At 48.7% G+C, this 11,518-nt stretch overlaps 3 protein-coding genes across 3 annotated transcripts in view; all 3 read left to right on the top strand.

The window, feature by feature from the left end:
* Nucleotides 1-11,518, top strand: part of tmod4 (tropomodulin 4 (muscle)) — a 291,784-nt gene that overhangs the window by 208,048 nt on the left and 72,218 nt on the right. The window lies entirely within an intron of this gene.
* ctsk (cathepsin K) lies at nt 418-6,346 on the top strand. Its single transcript, XM_057044533.1, has 8 exons — nt 418-572; nt 939-1,065; nt 2,150-2,272; nt 3,019-3,171; nt 4,564-4,782; nt 5,399-5,564; nt 5,689-5,797; nt 5,877-6,346. The coding sequence occupies exons 2-8, from the start codon at nt 940-942 to the stop codon at nt 5,974-5,976; spliced, it is 996 nt and encodes a 331-aa protein (XP_056900513.1). The 5' UTR covers nt 418-572; nt 939; the 3' UTR covers nt 5,977-6,346.
* LOC130532153 (cathepsin S-like) lies at nt 7,412-11,495 on the top strand. The gene is given in 9 exon segments (XM_057044532.1): nt 7,412-7,568; nt 8,432-8,547; nt 8,616-8,738; nt 8,879-8,915; nt 8,918-9,030; nt 9,357-9,581; nt 10,143-10,308; nt 10,403-10,505; nt 10,703-11,495. Coding segments are annotated over 9 exon segments (1,002 nt in total). The 5' UTR covers nt 7,412-7,549; the 3' UTR covers nt 10,803-11,495.

Here is an 11,518-nt window from a genome sequence, read left to right as displayed (position 1 = left end):
TCGCCACGGTGACGCGATGTCTAAGTTTGAATGATCAGATGATGGCGGAACTCAGCTCGTTCATCTTTTAATCACAAACAAGAGCCCATTTGAGTGCCTTAACTCCAACACCCAGGAAGTAGGAGTTATAATGTTATTGATAACAAAATTAGCCCCGTTTTATAATGATTTAATAATGATTTCGAGTTTCAAGTTACTTTTCTGGTGTTTCTGTGGGTAAATAGTCAGAATCGCAGTTGTTGATCTGCGTCACATCAGGGCTAATCGCTAATGCTCACGCAAGACTGGAGGGGAGAGGAGATGTTTATGAGCGATGGAGTGGAGGAGCTCTGGCTCTTGAACGCAGCACAGCTCAGAGCGTAACGTGACACCTGACATCATCTGCTTTGGGAATCAACAGAGAAACCAGATGAAATTCATCTGCCAGGAAAACTAAAACTCCTCCCACCACTTCCTCTGCTCACAGCTACATAAACTGAGCCACTTTGGGACTGAAGGAAGACCGAGATCCAGACCCAGAGGATCCAGACCCAGAAGATTCAGCTCTTCCACCCTTTGACTTCAGATTTCAGGTACATTTTTCATTCTTCATTTCTCTGAAGACTTTTATCTTAAGTATCAATCAAAGCTGCCAAGAGCTTTAAAGTTTCCACTGAGGCTGAAACAAAAGCAGCTTCAGAGGTTCTTGATGTTTTTGATGTGGAGACCATCAGAAACGTCACTGAGTGATTCAGGCCCAGCAGAGTTCTGGAGGACCACGTAGAAGCTCAGAAACGCTCCACTGCTGTTAAATGCTTTTTAGTCACCTCGTGCTTGAAGGTGCGGCACAAGTCGAGAGCAGGAAAAAGCCCTTCGGAATGTGCTGACTCAGCTCCGTCCGCTCCGTTCTCCATGCCTGAACATGCCAGCAGCGCCAGTAAAAGATGAACATGTTTCAGGATGTTGTGCCAACTCTCCGTGCTTATGCTGCTGGCGGCCCCGGCTCTGGCCCACTTCGACCGAAGCCTCCTGGACAGCCAGTGGAACCAGTGGAAGCTGACCCACAGGAGAGAATACGCCACCCAGGTGAGCAGAAGCACAGAAAGGTCCATCCCATCTTTCACTGTGGATGATGTGGACTTTGCTTTAAGGCCACACTGAAATAGAACTGTTTCTTCCCTCTGACTGCATTTATTGGTTCTTATCTGCTGTTTTATTGCTGCTGTTGCTTAAAACACCGGCCCTTAAAATGCTAAAGACGCGGCCTCAGTTCCTCCTGCTAAATAAGCTTCTGCAGCGCTGCGCTGTTCATTACGACCAACGGAAAAGTCAGACCGGAAACGCTGGAATTGTCATAACAGCTGTGGTTTGGGAGGGTGCCCTCCAGCTTCCTGCCGTCCTCTGATTGGTGGACGTGAACGCTGGAGTCTCTGTCGGAACCCTGACGGTGCAGTTTCAGCCTCGACAAATTCCTCAAGAGGGAATCAAGAGGTCTGGGAACAGATTTACTTTGTGATGTTCCGCTGGTGCGCACCTCAGAAACAGCGCCAGAGACGTCCCCCTGGAGGAGCTCCGTCTCCTTGGAGACGAAGAATTCCTGTAAAATTGAGTCTGGACTGGGAGAGCAGCCACTGTGGGTCTGGCTGCCCCAGTTCTGGAGAGCTGAGCAGCACAAAGAGGATCGACAGCTGTTATCGTTCCCATCCTGAGCCAATCGGGCGCTCCTCACATGAACCCATCCCACACTAAAGACGTTTTTAAGTCCTCTTTGCTCTGCACGGAAGGATTTTATTAAAAGAGAAAGAATCAAACTGTTTCCCTCCGTCGCTCCGGCCGAGCATCTGTCTGCTTTCAGCCGTCACATGGGCCCAGAGGTCTGCGGAGTGTGTGTGTGTGTGTGTGTGTGTGTGTGTGTGTGTGTGTGTGTGTGTGTGTGTTTCTCTTTACAAAACAACCGGACAAGAAAATGGAGCTGGGCTCATTTGAATAAAAGTCAGCAGTTAAATGCAGATTAACATCTAGGCCAGTATTTGTTTGCTCCATAATTAACGACATTTAACGAACTAATCGGTCGAATCGGTGAAACGAGCGTTCGTGCTGCAGGGTTGGTCTAATCTGCCCAGATTAGCTGGTTTTGGCCCTCAGATGTAAGGACGTCTGTTTGTCTCAGGGTGAAGAGGAGATCCGCAGGGCCGTCTGGGAGAAGAACATGAACATGATCGACGCCCACAACCAGGAGGCAGCGCTGGGCATGCACTCGTACGAGCTGGGCATGAACCACCTGGGGGACATGGTGAGCCCTTCCCGTCTCTTTATGCTTTGTTCTCCACCATGTGGACCGCGTGTCTCAAAAATGTCTCTGGCTCCAGTAAAGTTGGAGGATGGAGACCATGAACGGGCCAGTTTGAACTATGGGGGCGTGGCTAATGTCCCAGGGGGTGTGCCTGTAAACCAGCAGCAATTAGCAACGAGCTAACGTGTTTCTGCTCCCCAATAAAACCCCCGTCATGTGTTTTCTATTACTCTGACATTCATGTTCTGAGTATCTGGACAAAGTATCAGACAAAGCCGCTCGCCCCCGTCCGCCTGAAAATGGCGCCTCTCTTGTTCTGTTTGTCATCGATTGAATTCAGAAGTTAAATTAATTTTCTGAGTGGAGGAATTCCAGCGCTGCTGATCGATCAGCTATGATCGAGCCACGGTCCTCAGGGAAGCAGCCAGTTTCACCTCTGCGGGGGTCATCAGAGCGACCGGGTTCTGATGGTTTGGTGTTGATGTGTGTTGTCCTGTCTGGCAGAAGGTCAACTTTAATACTCACGTTTCCTTTATCTGCTCCTAAAAGAATTCTCAGCCCCCCAAAAATGTCTCGATTGATTGGCTGCTGCTGCGGAAATGCTGTGCAGACCTTCAGCTCATGTTGGTGGCCGGTCAGGGGGAGCATTAGACATCTCCGACATCTTCATCCGTGACTCTTCCTCACATCAGCAGAGGTGGCTGTAGCCGTGCTGCTGTCCAGTCACATGTGGACTGTCCCCACAGACATCCGAGGAGGTGCTGGAGAAGATGACCGGCCTGCTGGTTCCCCTGAACGACCAGCGCAACGTCACCATGGCGCTGAGCAACAGCATCGAGAGGCTCCCCAAACATCTGGATTACCGCAAGAAGGGCATCGTGACGGCGGTGAAGGACCAGGTGAGACGTTCTACACACCGCAGCGCGTGATTGGAATCAGTAAGGTTCTGTGTCTCCATGACAACAGATCAGTCAGAGACTCCAACAGAAGTGGTTCCTAAAAGTCTGAGTTTGATTCACCGAAGCAGGAAGTCAGAGTGAAAGTTCCTCTGTTCCAGAATAAACAACAATGACTACCTTTAGGAATAAGCACAGACAGGTGGGGTTGGTGGAGATCGCTGTCTGTACGTCACCATGGAGACAAGACAGAGCTAACACCGCTAACTTCTGTGGTATAGTGAAGGAACATTCCATTCTTCATGAGGAACCACTCCCAGTTCACCACTCTTTCCTAACAAACTCAATCTGGGTTTATTTACCACAATTAGTGGCTCTGAGACAGTGAGACAGATGGGTTTTACAAATGTAAACAGGAAGTTATGAGTATGATGCATCTGCGTTCTGAGCCTGCAGGCAGATTAGAACGATCAGCTGTTATCTGAGGAACTTTTCATTAAATACACACAACCTGGCACTTCATCAGTCAGGGTTCTGGCTCTGGGATGTTTTGGTCTCATCCCATACACACTAATATAATCTCTTTCACACAAACATCTTCCTTTTGCAGTGCCTGCATTTTATTCTATTAACTTTAAATTGACAAGATTCCAAAACGTTTAGGCACTGAAAATTATGATGCTGATGCTGTTTTCTCAGAACAATATTCACATCAGCTGATCTGGAATGGGCGTTTGTCCTGAACACATGAAAACACTTTTATTGACTCCAGATGCTTTAGGAATAAATGTTCCATGATTTTCAGGTTGTGAATTACCGCCCCCTGGTGGACAGATGTAGAACTGCAGCCATTAATGAGACATGCTTTGTTTGCATTAAGAACGCAACAGAATTCATTTTCCATGCTAACAACACTGCCTCCTCCTCCTCCGACACTCTCCCCGCTTGATTCAACCCTAAATCCTAAATATTTAGCGTCACTGTTGTGTTTAATACCCGTCACACTTAAGAAAAAGCAGTCGTACGCTGGTCTACAATAAATGTTAAACGGTGAAACTCTGCCCCCCTGTGGAGACGAAAGAGAAGAGTCTTAACTGATTAGTCACGTGATTGATTGACGCGTTCCATTTGTTTCATTTACCATCACATCAATTTAAAGAGCCAGAGTTTTATTATACTTCAACATACTTGAAATATATATGTGAATTAACGTCATTATGAGTAATTTGATGTAGTTTCTTCTTGCTCTCCTGGGTGTTTAAGAGTGTCCATTGTTAGCAGATAGCTTGTGGCTGTAATTGTAGTGTATAGTTCAATTACGGTGGCCATCTATCTGTAATTACATGTGCACAGATCCTGAAAGAAACGCTCACTCTCTTGTGCTGGTGTCTTCAGGGTTCCTGCGGATCCTGCTGGGCCTTCAGCGCTGCCGGGGCCCTTGAGGGCATGCAGGCAAAGAAGACGGGAAAGCTGGTGGACCTCAGCGCCCAGAACCTGGTGGACTGCGTTAAAGAGAACGATGGCTGCGGAGGCGGATACATGACCAACGCCTTCAGATACGTGGCCACGAACGGAGGCATCGACTCTGAGGCATCTTACCCGTACGTCGGACTGGTACGAGATCCTCAGCTTGATCCTGCAGCACTAAAGTCTCACGGCCGGGAATCTGAAGGATCCCGACCCAGGTCCTGGTAGGACCCTGGACCTGAGCGATGTGACCACAGACACATTTATCTCTCAGCTAAATCAGCTGGTCTGAACATTACAGGCCACAAACCACATTATTCAACAGAAACAACAGGAAGCTAAGCTAAGCTAAGATGGCTCCTCCTTCGTGTCAGTAGGCATGTGACCAGTCTCACACTCTTCCATAAAAGACTGAATAAGCCAGAAACAGAAGCAGCTGACCGTCAGATATGACACAGGGAAATTAATAAAAGGTGATTTAGCAGAAATCTTGAAGTGGGAACTCTGTTGGTTTCCTCTTTTTTCATAAGAAGGAAGTCGAGCTGCATGCGATCAAATATGTCACATGACAGTGAAATCACAGTGCTGAGCTAACGCTGCTAGCGGTCTTTAGCGTGGTTAAAGGCTTTATGTCAGATGTCATTGGGCTGTAAACGTCTTGTTGTGGTGCCAATACTGGAGAGGGCGACGCTTTAGTAGCCATGCTAACGATAATAATTCATGCTTTGTTTAATTGCTGTTTTGCCGTGCGTGTTGTGTTCAGGAGGAGTCCTGCCAGTACACGGAGTCGGGCAAAGCGGCTGAGTGCAGCGGCTACGAAGAGGTTCCACAGGGCAACGAGAAGCAGCTGGCCTACGCTTTGTTTAAACACGGGCCGATCGCCGTGGGCATCGATGCCACCTTGTCCACCTTCCAGCTCTACAGTAAAGGTCAGACAGATCTTTCCTCCTTCAATCAGCGGTTGCTGGTTAAATAGTGGTTTGACAAGGAGAATAAATAGAGCGAAAGGGTCCCTGAAGGCAGCACAGGTGCTGACTCTCCTCCCCCACTCAGGTGTTTACTATGACTCCAACTGTAACCCTGAAAACATCAACCACGCCGTGCTGCTGGTGGGCTACGGCGTGAACAGCAGGGGGCAGCATTACTGGATTGTGAAGAACAGGTGAGTCAGGACGGCGCCAGACCAGGCCACCGGCGATGTCCCCCCCGTCATCTTCTTCTCTTCTCTGTCCCGTCCACAGCTGGAGCACAAACTGGGGCAACGGCGGGTACGTTCTGATGGCCCGTAACCGTGGGAACCTGTGCGGCATCGCCAACCTGGCCAGTTACCCGCTGGTGTGAGGAGAGAGGGACGAGGAGGCTCAGACTACTGCGGACAGAAACCCTCCAGCACCACTACAGGAAGTCAGATCGGAGGCTAGCGTTCCGGAGCTGGACATCGGAACGCCACGATGCCACGATGCTTTTCCTGACCTGTTTAAGCACTTTTTAAAGTCACCCGCTGAGTTTATTGAGTGACTGTAGGCACACGGGATGTACATATTTCCAGGGTTTTTGATGACATTTTCAGTTCTTGAATAATTTCCAGCAGTTGAAATGAAACATTTCTCCTTCCTGTGAATTCCTTTTCTCCCTTTTCTCTCGTTTCTTCCTTCAATCAAACTTCAATCAAACTGTTTTCTGCAAATAAAGACGCACTTCACAAGTGAAACTGTTTGGATCGATTTCTGATCAGCAGCTGTTTTGACGAGCTGAATGTGTGAGATCTGGCGCCCCCTGGCGTCTAAAGCCACACTTTTGACCTGCAGATGTGCGATCTGGCGCCCCCTGGCGCCAACAAGTAACATTAACGAGCCCAAACATGTTTGTCTGTTCTGGGCTTCTGTAGCAGCACTGACATTTAAAAGCTCATAATGACTGAAGCTGAAGGCTGGATGAGGTTCTCCTTTCTGCCTGGACCGTTGCAGCAGGACGTGAGGACACATCGTGGCTTCCCTTTCAACAGAACCTCCCCAACATTCGCCCTGTGGGCAGCAAAAGCAGAAATGTGGAGCGCAGAAATAGTTCCAGCAGTTTCAAGAGAAAATTTCAGGGTCAGACGTGTAAACGCTGGTTTTTCACCATCGAAGAGAGCAGAAATGATCTCAGATCAGCCCAGAAATCACCGGAGGTGAAGGTTCCACAGGTGACTCCGCCACAGATAAGCCATTTTTAACCAATCGGGCATGTTCAGCCATCAGGTGACATCATTTAGAGGAAGAAGACTTCCACAGTTCTGCTTTGACCTCCTCCAGCTGCTCATCCCTCCATCACACACCTGAACTCAGCAACATCTGGCAAACGGCCACTGGACACTGCAACCTCCCGACCCCCCGGCCAGCCTCCTGCCAGGTCCGCGTCCACCTCTCGACCCGCCTCTTCTCCTTCCAACTGGCTTTTAAAGGTCGTGACCCCCCTGCTGAAGGCAAACATTTTCAGTGATCTCTGACCTCAACATGAGAAACTTTAAAACAGAATAAATTCGTTGCTGTGCTGCCTAAACCAGGCTTTTTTCTCTTGATCTCGTTATTTAAACGTTCACTTTCGCTTCTGATCGTTGACGGCTGCAGATCACGCGCCCGCCGCGAGGGCGATACCCCCCCCCCAACCCTAACCCTAGCCACCCCCCCCCCACCGATTGATGAAGGTTCTTGTTAAAATCATCTTAAATTAATCAGCTTCGATCTTTTGCGCCTTTAAAAGTCCTTAACGTTTCTAAGTTTGTGACGCACCTGCACGTGCTCAGGTGCTGCCCCACACGCGCGCGCGAGCTGCGCTTTCGCGTGGAGGAGGAAGCGGCGCGGCGGGTCACGTGACTCCAGTCTCAGCAATAAGAAGCAGGAAACCAAAACCTGCCGCAGTTGGAGCAGCAGCGATGAGCGCGACGATCGGAGGTAAACTGGTCACTTTCATCGATTAATGATTCGATTTTCAGGTTTGCGGGCTTCTGTGGCAACCTGAGAGGTTATGGGAAAAACTGGTTTTGGCCTCGCTTTTACTTTCGTTTTAACTATTTTTCCTCCTGTTTCTTCGACAAAATGTAAAATAATACATTTAAATAAGTAATGCTAATGAAACTCTTTGAGCTTTAACTGCTTAACTGAACATCTGTAAATAGACTAAATCTTATTGTGGGTTTATATCAGTATAATCGCAGATTATTGCTTCATTGCGTCACTTTGACTTTGTGTTCTAGTTTCCTGTAGGATTGAAATTGATGTTACTGATTTAAACAGGACTCAAGTTTAACAACGTCTACAGAACCTTCAAATGTCCGTATTTGAATAAGAAAGCTGCTTTTCCAACAACTTTGGTCTTTGTTTCTAATTGCTGACTTGAGTTTTAGATTTATGAGGAAGTGAAATCATTAAAGGTGCTTCGTGGGGGGGGGGGGGGGGTGCGCGCGCGTGACATCTTTCATTCACTAGATTTGCTGATCCTCAATTTATCTATAACGGATTTAAGGAACTGCAGTTTCTGATGGGGACACGGAAGCAGCTGAATCAATGTTGCTTCTTGACTGTTGCGTTCTGAACCCACTTCCTGCCCACACGGGCTGGGTGAGCTCGTCCCTTTAAAGGTCCTCTTCCAAAAGTTTCATTATGAGCTCATTCTAAAAAGCACCAAGGTTTAAACTGTTCATATATTTAAGACCATTTTTGTCCTTGAATGCACAGAATGTTACTTTCCTTGGTTATAAATGGTTATAAATTAGGTGAAGGAATTATAGTCAGGCTAATGTGACCTCTGACCTCAGACCTGATGTTGGGAGCCTTGCTGCTGTGCGTGGGCGCGGCGGCCGCGTTTGACAGCACTCTGGACGTCCACTGGGAACTGTGGAAGAGGACGCACAGCAGGACGTACGAGTCGGAGGTACGGCGTTGAAACAGGCCAAAATCCATATGCACGATGACCTCGTGACCTCTGTGTTCTGTCTGGAGGTGGAGGAGGGAAGCCGCAGGGAAGTGTGGGAGAAGAACCTGAGGCTGATTAACATGCACAACCTGGAGGCCTCGATGGGACTCCACACCTACGAGCTGGGCATGAACCACATGGGGGACCTGGTGAGACGCTCGCCGACCCAGACGGACTTCGATTCATGATTATTATTATGATGATGATGACGACGGCGGCTTTTCTTCATCAGCAATGAGGTCAAAGGTCAGAGTTTGTCTGCTTTTAAACTTGAACTTGCTCCTCTCAGCATGCAGAGGAGATCCTGCCGACCCTGACCACGCTCACCCCCCCTCCGAGCGCCAGAGGGGGCAGTCTATCTTCGTCACCTCGGAAGGAGCCGATCTGCCACAGACGGTGGACTGGAGGGACAAAGGCTTGGTCACCAGCGTGAAGAAACAGGTGAGACCTTCACCTGTGATTAGTTTTATCACTTAAAGTCGGATCTAAGTGCTCAAATATTCTTTAGTGGAAAAAAAAAAAAAAACCCTTTTGCTGGAGGTAGTCTCAGGTTTAGAGGAGAATCCTGAAAAGTCGGTTTGTGCCGATGAGCCCCGGTCAACCGGAGACGCATAAATATCGATCTCCTTTCCGTGCAACACCTTCAATTGAATTGAGGATCCGGGAAACGTCCCGCGAGTCCGCAGAGTTCTTTAACCTCCTCGTCTCGCTGCCAAACAAGGAATTGTGGATCTTTGAGGCAATAACGGAATCTGCTTCCACCGCAGGGCTCCTGTGGCTCCTGCTGGGCCTTCAGCGCCGCGGGGGCCCTGGAGGGGCAGCTGGCCAAGACCACGGGGAGGCTGGTGGACCTGAGCCCCCAGAACCTGGTGGACTGCTCGGGCAAATACGGCAACCACGGCTGCAACGGCGGCTACATGCACAGAGCCTTCCAGTACGTCATCGACAACCAGGGCATCGACTCGGAGGCGTCGTATCCCTACAGAGGACAGGTGCATGATGGGACACCATCCCAACCCTTTCCAATGTCTTGGTTCATATCGGAGGGTTGATTGTAAAATAATGTTAATTTAGTTTTCTTCATGTTAGCTGAAAGGTTAAACACGGGCCTCTTATAACTTCTTATGTATCAAACAGCTACTCAAGACAATGCTAGCGATGTTTCAGGTTAAAGTATCGGCTCAAACTCTTTTTCCAAAAACATCTGGAGAACATGAGCGTCTGGACTTTAAACTACAGATTTGGCTAAGGTGAAGTGCATTGTGGGATACCTAGCTTTCTCAAGTCCACACAAGTCACATCTGATGTAAACCTGATACAGAAGGGAGGAGGTAGACTTGCCGGCCCTCCTTACTTCCTGTTTGAGCGGAGGAGGGAGTTTTTAGCCAATCAGAAGAGATGTTGTAGGAAAGCTCCGAGGTTAGATTCTGGCTCACCGCTTGTGTAATTAAAACATTATTTCACTGCAGAAAACTCAAAAATACTGCTGTAATTTGAGTAAATGCCCCGTTCCATCTCCTTCTGGCTTTAATCCCGTCTGCCTCTGCCTTCAGGTGCAGCAGTGCCACTATAACCCAGCGTTCCGCGCCGCCAACTGCTCCCAGTACCGGTTCCTGACTCAGGGGGACGAAGGGAACCTGCAGGCAGCGGTCGCCTCCATCGGACCCATCTCGGTCGCAATCGATGCCAAGCAGCCCAAATTTTACTTCTACAAAAGCGGTGGGTTGCAACCGCGGCACGGGTTTTCTCCTTCACGTGTAGGCGGGGTCACGGGAGACTGATGTGGTGTTTGGTCTGACTCCGCCCATTTCAGGGGTGTACGACGACCCCGGCTGCAGCCAGATGATAAACCACGCGGTGTTAGCCGTTGGCTACGGTACGCTCAACGGACAAGACTATTGGCTGGTGAAGAACAGGTGAGACGGTAGCATACCAGGCTAATCTTTGAGAAGGTCCTACGTATTAGCTGGCTGTAGCGCCCCCTGCTGGTCGCCTGCAAGCACGACGTGAAACATCTTAATAATATTTGATGGTCTACAGAAACGTCCACGACAGCCAAAATCTATAACCCGTTCCAATCTTCAGCGAATGCTAACAGCCGTTGTGTTTGCAGCTGGGGAGTTGAGTTTGGAGACAAAGGCTACATCCGGATGGTGCGAAACAAGAATGACCAGTGCGGCATCGCTCAGTTCGCCTGCTTCCCCATCATGTGACCACAGACGGGCCGACCTGGGACCTGCTCGAAATTCTGTGTTTACAGGGAGAATTTAGCGCCGATTTAGTCTGATTTTAATCCACTTTTTAAAAATAAGAGATTACATGGAGACTTTTAAACTACAATCAGCAAGTTAATGTTGTGTGTGTATGTGTGTGTGTGTAGCCAAGATCAATATATCAGCTTATCGATGGTCCTGGTCCAGCCTGGGTGATGATGAGGGTGCAGATCTGTCCGTCTGCTAAATCTGCCATGAAAACAGCCTGAAAGGTTTCCATTGACTCTGTTGGAAAACAGCTTGTTGGTCAATTTAGCTTTCGCATGTTAGGACAGAAGGAATGCCAAAATCAATATGTGGATCTTTGGTGAACGTCTCCATCCTGATGCAACGTTGTAGCCTGTACGAACCGCCTCCGGGCAGCAAGCGCCGGCTGTAGGAGCACAGGACTTAACTACGTTTTTCGAGGTCTTAAATGCTCTGGCGCGTCGGGCTGGATCACGGTTAGTCCAACGAAAACTGTGAGGCTCTTTATTAGCTGTTTCTGGGTGTGAATGTGAACAAAACGCTACCAAGTGGCGTCTCAGTAGCATTAATGGTGACTGGTGTGGGTTTTCTATCTGTGATTTAAGCGTTTATGTGTCATTTTCCTGTACGACTCGTTAAAATGAATAAAAATGGAGACCCAGTAAAGAGGCTCAGGCTCATCCCGGGTG

Source organism: Takifugu flavidus, chromosome 10, assembly GCF_003711565.1.
Source record: "Takifugu flavidus isolate HTHZ2018 chromosome 10, ASM371156v2, whole genome shotgun sequence".
Classification (NCBI taxonomy): domain Eukaryota; kingdom Metazoa; phylum Chordata; class Actinopteri; order Tetraodontiformes; family Tetraodontidae; genus Takifugu; species Takifugu flavidus.
Note: the sequence above shows the minus strand (reverse complement) of the source record. Positions and strands in the feature narration are given on the sequence as shown.

What these genes read in the sequence shown, in the direction of transcription:
- ctsk (XM_057044533.1), top strand. Translation starts at nt 940, where the DNA reads ATGTTGTGCCAACTCTCCGTGCTTATGCTGCTGGCGGCCCCGGCTCTG. An exon ending in CTTACCCGTACGTCGGACTG is followed by an intron (nt 4,783 to 5,398) that starts GTACGAGATCCT and finishes TGTTGTGTTCAG; the next exon opens with GAGGAGTCCTGCCAGTACAC. An exon ending in CTTCCAGCTCTACAGTAAAG is followed by an intron (nt 5,565 to 5,688) that starts GTCAGACAGATC and finishes TCCCCCACTCAG; the next exon opens with GTGTTTACTATGACTCCAAC.